The sequence below is a fragment of the Sparus aurata genome, chromosome 11, assembly GCF_900880675.1.
Source record: "Sparus aurata chromosome 11, fSpaAur1.1, whole genome shotgun sequence".
In the NCBI taxonomy this organism is placed as follows: Eukaryota; Metazoa; Chordata; class Actinopteri; order Spariformes; family Sparidae; genus Sparus; species Sparus aurata.
Genome location: NC_044197.1, coordinates 20350830 through 20369135, shown reverse-complemented (window position 1 = coordinate 20369135; position 18306 = coordinate 20350830). Strand labels below are relative to the sequence as shown.

Sequence of the window (18306 nt, the reverse complement as noted above, 5' to 3'; positions counted from 1 at the left end):
TCAACAAGAGCTACAGAATAAATCTGTTCATGTACACATTACAAGTGCATTTGTCATTATGGTTGGATTTAAAAGCATTCTTTAGCTAAGCATGACTATAAACCTGTCTGTTTATTGCTTTCTGACATACAGTCACAGACATAGCACCCATTTAGCCAATAGAGCAACTGAAAGACACCATATAAGGTGCCATGGCTCTTACTCTCAGTGTTGACGGCACACGGCCATGATGGAGTCTGATTTACACAGTACATTGAAAACTCTTGGCAGCAACATGACCTATTTACTACAACTTAATTCATTATTAAGGCTGTGAAAGTCAAGGTTCGAGAGCCTTGAATGAACATCGATTCTCACCAGGAGGTCAAGGAAGTGAAGATTTTTGAAATTATTTTAGTAGGACATATTTATTTTTAGGCATTACTACACTGAAGATGATCTACAGACTTTTTCCAGATAAACTGTTCAGCAGCTTCAGATACTGATGCATTTCATCATGTGATTATTAAAGTTAATAGATGGTGACTACATTTATAACATTACTTATGTTTTGAACCTATAGAGTACTTTTATAAAAACCCACATTACGATAAATATCAAGTGAAATTAGGACCAATTCTCTGTTCTCTTTTCACAAAAAAGAAAAAAATCACATTACAATTAATCTGACAGATATTAAGATTGCCATAGTTATGATCAGTGATTACTCTCAATTTTTTAATCACAATTAAAACATTTTAGCTGTAAAAATAATTTAAATATGGATGATGTTTCATTTGTTGGGGTCTGTACCAAACAAACACATTTCATCAACATCTGGAGAGCAACATTTGAAGGCCAGTTCTTTTATCCTAAATATTCATATTTTATTTCAGAATGTCTTTTTCGAAATTATGTGAACACATAATGTTCTTTATTCCTAGAGATGTGACTCTGAAACACAAAACTGTGTAAAATCCTGGTCTGTTTTCCAAAGAAAAGGATGGATTAACTCTATTGTATATAAAGTACAGAGAATGGACACCATTTCATTAAGACCAATACCATCTACTCAAATCCAAAACAACAATCTTGCATCTTTGCACTGTTTATTTTAAGCAGAGGAAGGAAAAGAGCAGTGCTTGTCCCATTCTCATTATCACTGCTGAGGTGCCCTTGAGTAAGGCAATTACCCATCAGTGCTCAAGTGGGACTGCTCTGTATGCAGCAGATTGTACAAGTGTGGAGCACAAGTGTTGTTACAGAAGTGTCCGTGTTAACTGACACCACTCAGAATAAATAAAGTTAAACACTAAATGCCAAACACTGTTTCTATACATTAGCTACAGTCCAGTCCACTCTACAGTGTGCAGCGGACCCTTGAATACCTACACACACTTAAACCATTCACAAACATGCACGAGTTCAGGCACACAGACTCTATTTTCATTCATCATCTCGTTACTTTCATCGTCATTCTCAGTTTCCATAGCAACACGTTCAGAAATTACATCCCGATGTCGATTCATCAAGAAGAGATATGGGTCTTTAATTCAATAATGTTGATCTGCTGGTCAGAGTGTCTGACTTTCATATTACATTTTCTCCCCGACCACAGCTGCACAGACACAATCTGACGAAAGTGATGTGCAGGTCATGTCCGCGGGAGATTTTACTGTTCACATTTATTTAATTGTTCCTTTGTGTGTTTTTGGAAAAGAATTCTTCAAGAGTTTCAACTGACTCAATCACTGGGAACAAAGCTGATCACACAGCACCGACACTTCGAAAAGAAACTTGGCAATTAAAGCATTTTGATAATGAGTTTTGGCTATTATCATGCCAGCAGCGGTGCTTTACGTGGGCTGTAATGCTAGAATAATATTTTCTGATCCTCAGCCCACCTCCACATCTCTTGCTCACACTCAGTGTGCATTACAGGTGGAGGAGAGTGTCAGCGATACAGAATGTGTGTAGGCGAATGAGTGGGTGGCAGCTGCAATTCAGAACCCTGCGTCTTCACATGTGGGAATCCGTCACATGGCCGAAGACAGAAGGATGAGTGGGCAGAATAGTGACAGAAAGAGAGAACGTCAGTTTGGCAACCTAGTGAAAATGTCAGTACATGTGCTTGCTCCGTTATGACGTGTGTCAAGAGAAAACATCAGCAGCATCTAACTCAGCTAAAGCTTTCTCGAACATCCCCTAAAGTTGCTTATTCCGGAAATTACCTGATGCAAACTGCTGAGTTTACAATAAAGCTCAGCTAAAAATGCAGTGAAGCTGCATTTAATGACATTGCTGGTGCTCTTATCCAGAGCAGCTTACAGTTCAGCTCAGTCTCCAATAATGTTTTCCTTTAAGCACGGATAATGAAGCCATTAAACAACCCTCTCTTACTCCCCCAGAAGAAATTATTGCTCTTTTCGCACACTCCCTCCACATTAGGAATGCATGATTTTTGCGAATACCTGATATTTTCCAACTCATTTTGGCCGATTGCCAACTCACTGAAAGACAAAAGTCTCTCTTTTAGTAGAATAAATATGATATTATGCCTACTCTTGGTGGCTCACTGTCAGATGCAAAAAAACAACCCTAATCGCCAGAATAAATGTTGGCAAAGTAGGTTCCTGCAAAATTACAGGTGAGTTAAAACTTTACCTTAATGTTGCAACTTTACATTTCTTTCGGTTGAATTTCTATTTATGTCTGGTCACCACACTGTGCTTATGCTCTGGTTAGGTTAAGGCACAAAAACCACCTGGTGAGGGTTTGTAAAACATCAAGTTTTTGCTTAAATTTCCTGATTTGGTCACCACATAGATGGCTGGAAATGTCCCAAGTTCTCCTGATAAATATCACTTTTTTGTTGCCATGAACATGGTCGGAAATTATCCTGCGGTCTCCTTAAACATTTCCAGTGGTATCACGCTTACAAATGTGATGGAGACGGACAAGTAGATTATAGGTTGAAAGCAAAATCCTGCACACTGTCTAACTACTGCTACGGAAGGTTTGCAGGTTATACAAAATGCCGGATTCCTCTTTCAAGCTTTGCGATTGTTGAAACAGTAGTTTCATAATTACTAATGCTGAAACGCAGACTCGCACTGCGGCCACCAGTTTGGCAGCCTTGTAACACCAACACCTTCCCTCCCCATATAAGAGTCAGGTAATACACGTGCAATGTGATGTGATATGACACGTTTTGTACAAATGTCAATATGGTACACAGCTTACTGCAAGAACTTGTAGACGTAACTGCAGTTTGCAGAGATGTTTATCCTGCCGTGTGGGTTGCAAACATGCAATGTTTCAGCATCACCTTATTGGCCTGTCATATCACCAAACATTTTCATTTCAGGTGTAAGCTTATATTTCATTTTAAAGCCTTTATCAGCTGACACAGATGGTGTGTGGATATTATCTTGCATCCCCACTCACACCCCCGACAGAGCTCAGCCTGGACAGCTCCTGGTCAGCTTGTCAACCCTTAGTTAGATGTGACAGCAGATTCTAAATAATAGATGATCCTCCATGTGAGCGTTCATTCCAATGTTGTTGTGGCTTCTTTCTTGTGACAAATGTACTTAATGTAAGTCACTTTGAACAAAAGCATCTGCTAACTGCCCTAAATGTAAATGTACTGTGTAGCAGGTAATTTGCATGAAATGTTTCAAGTGTGTGACAAAGTCTGCATAGCAAATAATGTTAAGCAGTGCTGCATCTGTTTTATTTTCCAAAGGCTCATTAAAGTCTGATTGAACAAATCCATCTTATCAGGTCGGCTTCTACCCTTAAACCCTAAGCATTTATCAGATCATACTGTAGATCTTACACTTTATGACTAATCAGGAACAAGGTTTCAGCAGTAACATGTACGGTAAGGTGTATGACATTTCTTTAATGGTGCAGACAGCAGTAGAGACTCAAGTAATGTAGTAGGTAGAATAAGAAAAGAGATAAAGAAAAGACATATAGAAGGAAAAGATTGTAGGGTGATTGAGGAGGAACGCACAATGGAAGAAAGGTGACTGAGAAAGGGCACATGTAATGGAGAATTATTGATAACAGAGAAAAAAGAAAAACGATGAATGCTAGAAGACGAGGAATGGTTAATGAAGGGAAGATGTGGAGATACAGCAATGAAATGTACGTGAGAAGGGATGGAAGCAGGGGGAGGTTTACGGAAAAGTTAAGGGCTGAAGGGTAATATAGGTGAAAAGGAAGACAAAGAGAAGATGATGTCAGGGCGGTGGGAGGAGTAAAAAGAGGCATGCAGGTTATAAAGATGAAAGATGGAACAATAGAGGGTAGCAGGAGGAAGGAGAGTGAAATGGTAGAAGGTAGTTTCACACACCTCTAGCAGCTCATTTTCACATTGACAACAACCTGCTCAGTCACACACACACACACACACACACACACACACACACACACACACACACACACACACACACACACCATTGAGTTATGAACAGTGCCAGATTGAAATCAAGTGTAAAACTCTTGGAAATGAAAACTACAAAACACTCCTACAGTACAAGATCCAGTTAGTTTAGCTTTAACTAAAATGTATATGCTTCTTCTAAATATGTGTTGTCTTCATTAAACAAAGTGATTGAAATGTAAACCCCCACAAAACTTAAATAACTATTTAATTTGCATAGAAGGGAAATTAATGCCAGCGAGACTCTTCAAACAGACTGCAGGCAAACTGTGTGCTAATCGTGTCTCAATTGCAATTCACTGAAGCAACAAACCCTCCTATTGAGACTTCGCCCCCAAATAATGAGGATCCCTCATTCTCACTCAACAGGATGCCGGCAAAGTAATCTCTGTAGTGAGATCCAACACGTAGAGATCGGCAGATAAGCTATAAAGGCAGTGAGAGATGACAGATACACACAGGGCAGTGGGTGCCTGGAGGACTCAGTTGGTTTGTCCTGTTGATTTTTGTTAGTTCAAATCCCCCCAAAAATCTAAGAAGTGAAAAAGCAAGAGCCCTTCTATCCTACCTTCTCACTGGTTGTCTGTTGCTGTGCTGGTCTGCTGCATTTGCATATTGGTTTTGTCTGTTCCAATTCAAAGTGCTTTATAAAAATTGATGTTATTATCCGCAGTTATTAGCCATTAAAAGAATGTGCAATTTCAGCTGCCAATGAAGTGATTTTTTTTCACAGTATGCTGTCTGACAATTGCAAAATGGATCTGAACCTCATTTCGGCTGTCCCTGTGGTTGGCCACTTTTTAACTTAATCTTTTAACTATAATCCCATTACTAATGGCAACATCGCAGCAGGAAAATAAATTCACAGCCTATGAATTTGATAATTAATTTAACTGTGCAAAACTTAGCCAACCAGTTAGATGACCTGTTTGCCCTACAATCAGAGCATTTTACCCTGTAAGAATGCAGCAACATGCAGGATTAATCAACTTGTAAGCAATAAACTTCCCGGTACTCCAGAATGTCTTCTCTTTCCCGGTTAAGAGACGCTGAATGGAATGATGGAATGAGGAAAGAAATTATGTGCATGAAATACGCTTCAAGGAAGTTCAACATCCCTCTTAGGTTACGGCCTGGCATCAAATTCTACTGCTTGGAAACTCAAATTGAGAACTGGAAGAGTTCCTCGCTGTGATGACCACAATGACATGATAATAATGACTTGATACCAATGAGTTCAGAAGTTGAGAGTTTATGTGTATAATTATTATGGTATATCCCGAACTCAATCTCCCCACCACCTCTGCAATTCCAAAATATCTCTTACCATTTGCAGTGGCCTCTTTCGAAGGTCCCTCTCAGTGACCAGTCTCTCCTGGTCTGTAATGTAGAGTCCACGCTGAGCCAGCGCTTGAATGACAGCATCGTGGCCCAGCAGGGGCTTGGCAGCATCACTCTTCAGGATGAGGCTGCCGGCCCTGCAGTAGAGGTCTGCAGACAGCAGGAGGCTAGCAACAGGAGGCTTCAGGTGCTCCTGCTCATACTGGTCTGTGTAGAAAGGATCCTTTAAGTCGGCTGGGATGCTGTCTGTATAAAGGAGGGGAGAAAGTGGGATTTTGGTTGAGACTGGTAAAGAGATTGCACCATGACAACCAAGACCACCAACATACCATGTTTCTCAATCAACAAATCACTGAGAAGAGCATGATGAGGGTTAGGGGAAAAAACTGTAGATAGCAAAAATAAAGGCTTCAATGCAATTAGTAGAGAACGTTTTAAATTCATATTATGAATATGGAAACAGAACAACTTTGTCAGGATTTTATCCCATTTCTCACAAGGAATTCAGTAACAAAACTATGGAATAAAAAAGTGAAAAATCAGGATGACCAATTCCAAATCTTTCTGAAGAGTTTTCCACTCTGTGCCATTACTTTTCTTTGACATGTCTGCTGCTTCTTTTTTTATTGCCACGCTTTGACAATATCTTGACATGGATATATGTGTGGATAGGCCTCAGCGTTGCTATAGCAACTGCAGGAGGAGTGGAATCCGATCAATTCATCCCGTCTGCTCGTCTGTATCGCTGTAGCCTTCCTGGGAACACCCCTCTCACTGCCTGTCTCATCAAAGTGTGTGCGTGCGCACGCGAGTGTGTGTGTGTGTATGTGTGTCACCTTAAGCAAGTCCACTGCAACACTACGAATAAGTTAAAAAACACTGTATTTCTTTATTGGTTTTGTCTCATTTCATACATTCCTTGGCAGTGTTTGCTGAGCTGGGAAACATTTCTTAAAAAAGCATTTTCTTGAACAGAGAAAGGATGGCTATTGTACAGAAAAAATCAGCATAAGCAAAGCCCAAGCAAGCCCCTCTTTTTCTACAACTGATTAAACAACAAAACCATGATTAATTGGTTTCAAATGAGATGCTGCTGCTGCTGTGTGAAATCATTAAAAGACATCTGAACACACTCCAGATGCAGAGCTCAGCAGCAGGAGAATAGATGTAAATTTTGATAACCGCCTAAGTGAATGCAGAGAAACATGTGGCATGTGGCATGTGGCGACAGCTTCATAATCATACACACACCGCTGCCCATCCTCCAACAGCAATCAATGAATCACCTGCTTAGACTGACCATTATCAACAAGGTCATCTCCAGGTGGACTCTGCTATTACCGAGCAGGAATGCAGACAGAAGCAGTAGCTGCCCTGTAGGTAATGTGCTTTTCCTGTATGTACTGTGTTCATATTATTGATGTCGACAAAGAATTAATCTTTTCTCGAGCCCTCCCCCCTTCATCCTCCACAGGGAGGTCATAGGTCACGCTGAGATACAGATAGTCAGCATCTTGCGCAGGTAACCTATTGATTACATTCCATATTGTTTAGAGAAATTGTACAACAGTTTACATCATCCATGGGCATCAGTGCAGACAGAGCATTCTTGGCACACTTTAACCGATTTGTAATTTATCCTCCACTATTTAATCTGTAGTATTCAAGCTTTATTTATGGAGGGGATTCTATGAAACCGTGCTTCAATATTCAAGTATTTAACTGTTGATAACAGAGCAGAACCACAGCTGTTTAAATAGGGGCATCTGTTCAGTATTTCTTTAAGGCAATGTGGAGAGAATTACTCCGACATTTCCCCCGTATTCAAACAGCTTCTGGTCATGATCAATCTTCTCTGAGCTCTGCTTATGAACCATAGCTGGATAGTACATTGAACGCTGGTATTAGCTTGTACTGTCTGATAATATTTGATTGAATTTTCTAACAGCCGATGATCCGCTGCATAGGCAGCATCTTGCCTCTACTACAGTGCATATTCTTGATGCCCTTCTGCATTGGTGTAATGAGGCAGATGCATGTGAAGTATTCAGAGCAGCGTAGGCAGGGATCTGGAGATGAGCCCGCTCTCTCCTTCTCTCTCTGGAGGGCTGTATTTTTGGAATCAGCCCACTTCTAGCAGTCCTGATTGAAAATACACAGAGGATCTGCGAGGAATCTCATGTTTGCCGGGCTATTACAACACAGAGCAAGGGATAATGTGCTCTGCGCTGTGGCTACAGCACCAGAATACCATTATGACGGCAATGTTCAGGCAAATGGAGCTGTATTGGTTATTTTAGAGCTGATGTGTTAAATCCCATTTGGATAGTTAGCTAATAATATTGCAGTAACTACAATAAAAGGGATAAAATGGATGCTTGGTTGATTTTAGGTGTTACACTTAAGCTGCAACCACAGTTATTTACATTGTACACTTATCTCTCGATTATTTTCTTGATTAACCGCCAAATTTTTGGAATAGAAAACATCAGAAAATTGTGACGATTGATCGAATATTTCTCAAAGCCAAACATGACTTCATCAAATGTTTTGTTTTGTTCCCAACCCAAAGATGTTCAGTTCACTGTCATAAAGAAATAAAGAAACCAGAAAATATTCACATCCTAGAAGCAGGAATCAGAGAATTTTTACTTTACTTTAGGGATTGTTTAACCTATAATTACCTGCTTCTCATGGCCAATACTGATTAAGTAGCCCATAATCACTAAGATGTAGGGAGTAAAGATGGATGATAGATATCACAAAGCTCTTATAAGATCTGTCATCAGAACTTGTTGACTTTTCCCCTTCTCTCTGAGTTAGCTCTCGTTAATGGTGCACTTATTATGTCAATCAAAGCAATTTGGCTTCATATTATTCTGTCTTTATTGGCTAGAATTTCACAGATACAGTAAACAGCTAATAATATAAATGTATATTTCCCTCATGTCTACTTTACCTTTCTTACAAAGACAAAAGATCAACTGTGTTACTGAGTTATGTTTGTCAAGCTTTTTTCTGTATTTGTTTCTTTTAAAGGTCTAACTGAAAATCCAGGTCATATAGACTATAACCATAAACAGTAGACTGGAAAAATGACTTTCCTGATCAAAAGTGAATGTAATCATGTTTTTCCCCCATACACATTGTTCACCCACAGGGGCCAAACATCCCAAATATATTCTTGGGTGAAGTGATTGTGTTTCTAAGGTAACTGGGCAAACAATCAAATTCTGATAACAAAAGACAAATATAGCAGGCACAGATCCACACTGATTGAAACTTGGATTAAAATTGCTCTTGTACACTGACTGGACTGTATTTCTGAATCCCTCACACAGTGATCAGCCTCAGCTAGAGACTCCTGAGGTAAGACTGTCTTAAAACTCAGCTTTAGACCGTTTAGGCCTCATCCATCTTCACATTATTTTTAGTGGAGCAAATTTTCTCCACTTTTGTTATATTAGGTCAAAATTTTAACTTTGATTCAGGTAAATGACCAACATTTAGTAACTGTATTGCAGTTCACATGCATCAGGATCTGATATAGGTCACATGGGAAATATAATCAAAAATAGGACACAATCCACTGACTGTTATCAGGAAACTCAGTCAGTTTGTGCCAAAAGCTTCTGTTTGATTATTTATCTTGAATTAATGATTGTGCATTAAACACTTTTCAGTCATTGTTGGGAAATGTAGGAAGCATAGCTTTTGACCAGGGGCCATGCATTAAAGCTTTAATTATAGGTCCATGGCCATGCATGGTAGGAGCATGATGCCAACTATACTAGATAATACACATTAATCATCTATTAGAAGAGAGATCCTGTTCTGCTTCTCTGAAACCACCTTATCAGCCCTCAGTCTTAAACATGGCACAACATTAATGTCATGAGCAGTGAGGACTTTGTGAAGAGTTCTAAGAGACTATTCTGTAAATGATTTGGACACTTGCTGGAAATTCAAAATACACCCAGACTTTACTCGTCTTCTGTGAATTTTCAATGCCACAAGAATGTGATAACTTAATTTTGATAAGTTGCCACATTTCCACTCTAAAGGCTCATTCTCAATTAAGTTTAGAGAGCAATGTATCACCACTTCAACAGACAAGACTTTAGAGTCCCTGCTGCGTGTAATGTGAGAATGGGATTTGAAAATGTGTGTCAGTAACCTACCACCATCACAGAAAGTCACGATGATATCAGGGTGGCTGTGGCACATATTTTGGATATTTTAGGTGGAAGAACATGAGTTTCTGTTACTGTAAATCCATGTTGTTGTAATTCCTTTTGATGGACAACAGAGGGTGATGAAAGTTATTCATTACACAAAACGGCTCTAACTCAAGCAGGTTAAGCTAATTTTGAGCAATAAAAGCATAATTTGAATCATTCAGAACGTAAAATATTTTGAGTGGTTTCTGAACAGCAGTGCTGAAAAAAACAACTAGATCTGGTGATGATTACAGGATATCTAATCTCAGTTAAACAACCACAGAACAAATTGGTCCTTTTAAATCAATCAATTTTGAACAGTAGGATAATCTTGTGCAAGGTGAGCCTCCGAGCCATCGTGTTAAACCCTCCCATGTGTCTTTGTATTATCCATACAGGCTGGACAATCAGAGGCAATTGCCATTTTGTTTTTACCGCACTGCTTGAAAATGTGGGTGGTGATTCAGAGGTACAGAACCAGATCACATCCACACATTCCCTTCATTAACATCCCGTCTCGTTCTAAGATGAAAGCACGTCTCGATTAAGTTTGGAAATCCCTTTAATATATGATTGTGTTCACAGAGTTAGTTCATCATTTTTCACACAACTGAAAATGATGTATTGGCAGTTTGAACAATTTTTTCTTTGCAAAACAGGCTTAACATCGAGAATATCATGTCATTTAAAAGAACCAAGGAAGTGACGTCAACTGTGGTGAGATAGATATAATTAAAAACCTACAAACATTAGCATTTACCCCACCTTGCTCCTAACACGTACACCCATTTATATGTACTACATACCCTGCTGCTGCTCTTTTCTAAATTTGGATGCTGTACCCTGAAGGTGACATCAATTGGGACACCTTCATACCTTGTTTTCATACAGAATCCTCTCTTTCCATTCAGCCGGACAGTATATTTACTGACCACTGGGAGCCAACACAGGAAATTGTTTTTTATCTGCCCTCTTTGGATGAGATGTATTATCTGTCCAATAGGCAATTCATTTAAGATGGTCCGCAATCAGAAGACAATGGTGTTTGTAAACCAAATACCCCGATGGAAAATCACTGTGATAGTAATAACTGCCTCAAGTAATCAATAATGAATCATAACGGGTATATTAAGTCTATTTTTTTCTCTAAAGAATTGGAAGACTTGTATTTGTTATGAGGATTGTTTTGGTGTCAATGCCTTTTAAAATGTAACACATGCGTTATACATAAATAGCATCTGATTCTGTGGTCATTAATTTTACAAACACACATTACTATATTCAAGCATGGTGCAGGTAAGTATATCGAGTTCCGGTAATGCACCTACCTGTCCCATAAGCTTTGGCCAGCAGCCATGCGAGGCTGCAACAGATTTTGGCTCGGGAGAAGTCATAGTGCTCAAAAGACTTTATTGCTGGAGCAACGAAGGTCTTCTTAACATCCCTGACGTCCTGAACTTCACCCATGATTTCTCGCCCAAGCTGTTTTCTTGAACCCTATGAAGCAGCAACGCAACGCGAAAGCATCCCACTACTGGAATTTCGGGGGAAAACAATAAACGGCAGTAAATTTATGGGATGCGGCGTCTTTTCGGAGACTATTCACAGCTTCTTTCAGTCATAAAATGCTCGGCTGGCCTCGGGTTTACGTCTAATTTTGGCACTCCTTGACACAATGAGTCGCTAGTCCTGGTGCTTTTCACCCATTCTGCTGTCTACCAGTTGAAATGGGCTTCGTCGGACCAGGCTGGGACGGTTTCCTCGGATTTCAGAGGTAAAACTGCTCTTCAGCTGGAATGAAAAGAGCAATATTTCCATTTTTAGGGTTCTCTGGAAGCAGGCGGCTTCTTCCTTTCACGTCCATGTATTTTTGAATGGATAACCTATGATTTTACCATTCCCTACTCTACCCAGTCTCTTGGTGCCGTGGTGCGGTTTTCCTGCAGCACTGTAGCTCTCCAAGCCCCGCACCTTTGTTGCGCAGTGCGCATGCGCGGAGGTACCTTCACATGCTGTCGGGAATGTTAATACTTTTGTTCGACGGGTATGTTGCTTTGGCCCTATGTTGCATTTTCTTGCTACATGTTTAAAGTGGTGTTTTGTTTGGGACAGTATCACATTTCTGCGACGTATTTACGTCACAGTAGCATGTTAGTTTAAACACCATCTTTCAATATCTTTACACCATATGAATGCACCGCTTCGCTTGAATGTTTGAGTTTTCGATGGGCATTTGAATGCACGAAAAGACGGCAGCCTGCTTGCAATTAGCGAGCAAACGAAACACTGAAAGGTTCTAATTACAAAACGGCGCTTCCACGTGTTCTTAACTTGACAGACCGACCTCGTACTTTTTTGCAGTTTAGATATTGCCTTTATAGCCCAGTTCACTTCTACAGCCACACCCTACACCCACAATGGAAAACATGACCTCGGATTAAAGACGTATATGAAGCAAAAATGTCTAGGAACATGTTCAAAAGCAGATTTATTCAAAAGCAGGTAAATTACGTCTCTAATAAAGAAGCCGTATGACCACTGGGAACAGCAGAGCAGCTCTGTTGTACAGAGTCGGATCTAGGAACTACATTTCCCGAACTTGCAGAGACAAAACTACGTCACTAGTCTGCGTCGGTGATTGTTTTGAAGCGTTGGAAAAAGATGCGTGGAGGTAAGCTGTCCATTAATATGAAAAACTTAGGTAAGATAGGCCTATTTACTGGCATTTGAGAGTCAGTTGTAACCGAACTGCGGTTTGAGAAGAGATCTTTCAAAATACAAGAAAATGTGGAGTCTGCTGACTTGTACACAGTAGCAGTCGGGAGTTTACGTTATGTATGTCTTTTTTAAACTGTAATTTCGTTGTTGCACGAAACTGTCAGTTAAAAGAAGTAATCCTTTGTCAATTCCGACCTCTGGGATTTTACTCTTAGCCAATACCAGTTATATATGGTATATTTTGTCAGTTCTCAATTGTGTAATAATGTAATGCGGTGCAAACCCAAGAATCAATATTTTTTGACAATTTGCACTAACATTAAAACAACGACCCCTAAATCTTTGACATTTATTTAATACTTACAAATGTTTTCTGATGTTAACAGGTTAATTTTCAATAAACATGTTTATGCCAAGGGCCCTGAAAGTGAAGAGACCAGTCCAGGGCTCAAACCAAGTTTTGAGTAAGAAAAGCAAGATAGATCAGGGGGAGACAAAAGATGAAGGAGGTTCAGTGACACCAGCTCAGGAGGAGGAAGCATGTGGAGACACCCAAACACAGAATCACACAATGCAAGCAGGTGAAGACACCAAGACACAGGATGGGACAATAAAAGCAGGAGAAGAATCTGCAAGCTTGAAAGAAGCCTCAGTGACTGAAGATGGACATACGTCTACCTCTAGTGGTACAGAGGAGGAGGAGGAGGAGGAGGAGGAGGAAGAAGAAGAAGAAGAACCTGTTAAATCATTCAGAAAGAGCCAGAGATGGCCGGAGCCAGGAGAGCCTGTCTGTGTGATGTGTGGTCGCTATGGGGAGTACATTTGTGACAGCACTGACAACGATGTTTGCAGTCTTGAGTGCAAAGCCAAACATTTGGCCAAAATGGGGATGGGGATTGGGGCGGATGTGTTCAACCGTAAGGACAAAAATGGAGATGAAAGGACTCAGCCTCAGCAGACAGTCGTGGCCTCTGGTGGAGTGGGTGAAAGTGAGGCTGGCTATTCCTACAGGGAAGATCGGTTCATATCAGGCCTAACAGATGAACAGGTACAGCGGATTAAACAGGAGCTGGGCATTGAAACGCAGGGGAGCGATGTCAAGAGACCCATCGTTGAGTTTGAACATTGTGGCTTCCCTGCCACGTTGGGTGGCAACCTGAAAAAGGCCGGCTATGAGGCGCCCACGCCGGTCCAGATGCAGATGGTGCCTGTTGGTCTCACCGGAAGGGATGTGATTGCCAGCGCTGACACAGGCTCAGGGAAGACTGTAGCCTTCCTGCTGCCAGTGGTAGTGAGGGCACTGGAGGTAAAGTAATGCAGCTGACATCAGATTCATTCATTTATTTTAATCAACACCATGAAACTGCCTATTCACACCCACAAAAAGCCAACTTTTGATCTACATTTCAACACTTACTGATTGAAGACATTACGTGTTTCATCTAACGGCTTTTTGACCGACACGCGTATGTAATGAGATGCTATGTGTTTTCTACTTTAAGAAACCAGCATGCAGTGCGAGTGGCCCTGTGGCTCTCATCCTGACACCCACCAGGGAACTGGCCATTCAGATAGAGAGGCAGGCCAAGGAGCTGGTGATGGGACTCCCCAACATGAGAACAGCACTGCTGGTGGGCGGCATGCCGCTTCCCCCGCAACTCCACCGCCTGAAAAGGAGCATCAAAGTACAATCTTTGTTTTTACAGTCATTTCCTCCTCTCCGGTCAAAACATTTCTTTTGAGCCTTTAACTTTCCTCGACATCATGTTCTTTACTTGTTAATCTCCTTTAGATTATCATAGCCACCCCAGGGCGACTCATTGAGATCCTGAAGCAGAAGGCAGTGCAGCTGGACAAAGTGAAGGTTGTGGTGGTTGACGAGGTACGACAGACACATTCAGATATGATGGAAGCTCAGTACTGAAAGGTTTACCAATATTGATCAAACTTGTGGCTTTGAGAACAAAAAGGGTTAAGTTAATTCATTTGATTGATTCAATTAAACCTTAGTTTGTTGTGATACAGCATCAATTCTGAAATAATTTCATCATGATGTAATTTGATATTAGGATGAGCAAACAATGAGGCTTTAATGATTGCTCATTTTGACTCATACTATGGCATATCCCAATAAACGCTGTAAAGTTGAGGATTATTTCAAACAACATGATAAAAATCCTTTAGTTTTGCCCTGTAAGTTGGATCAATTATGCAGTTATGTGTGAGTGTATAGCGGTGGTATGTTTTTCTGTTGTATCCTGTAGGTCGACACTATGCTGAAGATGGGCTTCCAGCAGCAGGTGCTGGAGGTTTTGGAGCAAGTCCCTGAAGAACGCCAAACTCTGCTGGCATCAGCCACCATCCCCAAAGGGACGGAGGAGCTGGCTGGCCGATTGGTTCGCGACCCTGTCCGTATTACTATTGGAGAGAAGAACCAGCCCTGTGCTAATGTGCGGCAGATTCTGCTCTGGGTAGAGGAACCCTCGAAGAAGAAGAAGCTGTTTGAGATTCTCAATGTAGGTTGTAGACTTGTGCTGATTTTTAACAGTCACTCGAAGAGGTTTGTTGAAACAGCACACAGTCTCCTTTTTGCCAGGAAGTCTGGTTCTCACTGGAAGTCTTTAAAGATAGATTTTGGGTGGAGTAGTGCTTTAAACTCACTTCCGCTGCCAATGTAGACTTTCTTTAAGAGGTCAGCAGTTTTCTTTTTGTGTAACACCAAGTCTAATTATCCTCTGGAGAACCAGACAGTGCTTTGGTAGGTATAAACACAGAAAGTGGGTTATTATCTCAATTTCAGTTTATAGTGGATTTATCACTCAGTCTCGATATGCACTGGTACCAGCTTGGTATTTTATTAACTGGCTGTTTAAGGGTGCTAATTCATCGAGCTCGGAAGACCAGTCTCCCCACTACACCATATTTAGACAGCCATTGCTTCAGCCCTGGCCCCCGTCTGGAGGAAATGGGTGGGCCCTGAGCCATGGCCTCACTCCAGGAATCCCAGCAATGGCTTGTACCATTTATACAGGGCAGGACAGGAAGGGTCTACTTTAGTTAAACTGGTGAAGGAGTGTTGTTAAACCATTGTGAGAGTAACAGGAGCTGCTTCTTTGTTTACATTTGGTTGTGATGGTGGTTGTTTTTTAAGCCAATTCATTTATGACTGCTGTTATTTAATGAAGCTTAGAGTAAAGCTTAGTGGTGGGTCCTTCTGGAGTACTGTGAGGTTGGATATTAGAAGGGGATCTGAAAGAGACTCTTGAAGAAAAAAACAATCTGATATGGTTGCTTCATATGTTTCAGCTCAGTTAGCTCAAGTTAAAGTCAGGATGCCAGCATGCTCTCACAAGTTGGAGCCAGAACAGTAGATCGTATTGAGAGTAGCCCTATAATAAACACTTTACTTCATTAGTCAATGTGAGAAATAACTATCTGGATTTGAGATTAAGGAACAGGTGCAAACACCCTCCCTTTAAAAATAGTTATTTAGACTATCCAGGTATGCATGGCCGACAATCAATTCAGACAGGATAATGGGTGAAATTTGACTCATCGGTAACACTTACAAGCTTACATCCACTGTTAAACACTTTTAAATTGCAGCAAATCCGAAAATATAGCCACACAGGTGAATGTGATCTTTTAATAAGCTTGCCAGCCACCCCTTTATTGTATTTTTTTTCCTCAGGAGTGTTCCTGGCAGGAGAGTCATAACATAACTCTTTTGATGCCTTTCTTAGTAGCTCAGTCTGTATACAGTTACTGAAATAACTGCATGGAGAAATACAGAAATGGTGTGAAATGTGAGAAAATAAAATCTCACCTTGCTCTTTTTTTTTTTTTTTTTTCTCCTTGTGACTTTTCAGGACAGTAAGCTGTACCAGCCTCCAGTGGTGGTTTTTGTAGACTGTAAACTGGGGGCCGATTTGCTGTGCGAGGCGGTTGCCAAGGTGACGGGTCTCAATACTGTGGCAATCCACTCCGACAAGAGCCAGTGGGAACGCAACCGCATCCTCAGGGTGAGTCCAGTGGCAGCCAGAGCATGTAGTGTCGAGTGGATAAATAGCAGGTCCCCCATGTTTGTTGTCTATTTGCTGAAAGACCAGAGACACCGTGAGCCGAGACAGACTTGGCTATATTTATCAGCATGTTGAATGCAGGAAGATGCTGTCAACACAACATCTACCTTGGCTAAAACAAAAAAATCAAAACAAAATAAAGTGGAAAAGTAAAACATTAATGGATGTAATTTACAAAGCTCAACGTGATCCGAATTGTAATTGGATGCCATTCTATAGCAGATCAGCCGTCCTGGTAAAAAATAGGGTGAGGAAAAGACTGAAAGTACATAAATGAACGAATAAACATAAAATAATTTAGCCTCTTAAGTCTTGAATTTAATTAAAAATTACCTAACTGCATGGCGTTTTTGCATATATGTCTCCACCTGTTTCAGCATGTCATTAAAGCCCTTTGTAGGGAATATTCAAGTTGGTGTCAATTGTATATGGCTTAACCATTACAATAGATGAAAATATACTAAGTGCCTTTTGAGGCATTTATGCACATTTTGCTTTGAGGTGTAGGAATCTCTACTAGATCATAAAATAAGATCCAGCTGAGTCTATTGTTGAATGTGTAAAAAAAAATCTGCTTCGTAAATTTTCCCCAATACTTAATTCCTAGCCATGTTAACTTTTATCATATTTTACCACAAAACACCAGCTCAAAGCAAGTTGCATATTGGTGAAAATTGGGTCTTTCTGGACCTTTGCGAAACATGTCTGTCAGTGTAATATTTCCTCTGGCGTCCTCAGGGCCTTCTGGATGGAGACTTTGAAGTGGTGATCAGTACAGGTGTACTAGGTAGAGGACTGGACCTCGTCAACGTCAGATTGGTGGTGAACTTTGACATGCCAAACACGATGGATGAGTATGTCCATCAGGTTAGTGGTATACAGAGTAGAAAAGTTTCAATGATGAAGCTGCATTAATTGGTAATCATACAATAATAATGAGTATAAGTTACCAAATCCCATTTTCCATCCGGAATTTAATTTGTTATAGAAACTCATAGATTCTAATAAGGCAAATTACTTTATTTTCCCTTAATTTCTTCCCATCCAGGTTGGCAGGTCAGGTCGGCTGGGACACAGAGGAACAGCCATTACGTTTCTCAACAACAACAACAAGCGGCTGTTCCTGGAGGTGGTGAACAGGGTCAAACCCACAGGGTCCATCCTCCCCCCTCAACTCCTGAACTCACCCCACCTCCACGAGCAGCAGAGGCGGGAAAAGCAGAAAGCCAAGCAGGGGCCTGACGATGTGCTGGTCACCAAGACTAATCTATTAGACATCATAAGGAAACATGACCGTCGCAAGAAGTAGAAAGTTTCACTGAACGTGCCTGCACTGGTGCTGTCTGTTTGTTAAGTAGATACTAAATGTTTAGTTTTGTATATTGCTTTATTAAATAAATGTATTTTGGTGTAATCTGAATACATGTCTTGTGTTATTAAAGTAAGAAATTTTATTCAATTAGAGAAATAATCCTCTCTAATCCATAGTCTTCAGACCAGGTCTCCCAGTTGA

General features: G+C 40.6%; 2 protein-coding genes across 5 annotated transcripts in view; one reads left to right on the top strand and one right to left on the bottom strand.

The window, feature by feature from the left end:
• Positions 1-11991, bottom strand: part of camsap2a (calmodulin regulated spectrin-associated protein family, member 2a) — a 51090-nt gene extending 39099 nt beyond the window's left edge. For 3 of the 4 annotated variants that reach the window (XM_030434145.1, XM_030434147.1, XM_030434146.1), the window contains exons 1-2: positions 11322-11991; positions 5760-6019 (exon numbers count right to left, since the gene is read on the bottom strand). In XM_030434145.1, coding sequence (XP_030290005.1) covers positions 5760-6019; positions 11322-11460 — 399 coding nt within the window. In that variant the 5' untranslated portion in view covers positions 11461-11991. The remainder of the gene's footprint in view (positions 1-5759; positions 6020-11321) is intronic. The other variant, XM_030434144.1, reaches the window with a different exon arrangement.
• Positions 11958-18213, top strand: ddx59 (DEAD (Asp-Glu-Ala-Asp) box polypeptide 59). The gene is made up of 8 exons (XM_030434149.1): positions 11958-12664; positions 13098-14017; positions 14214-14396; positions 14504-14593; positions 14976-15227; positions 16581-16733; positions 17532-17660; positions 17842-18213. Exons 2-8 carry the CDS (start codon positions 13115-13117, stop codon positions 18100-18102), a joined length of 1971 nt encoding a protein of 656 aa, XP_030290009.1. The 5' UTR covers positions 11958-12664; positions 13098-13114; the 3' UTR covers positions 18103-18213.
• The last annotated feature ends 93 nt before the right edge of the window (positions 18214-18306 follow it).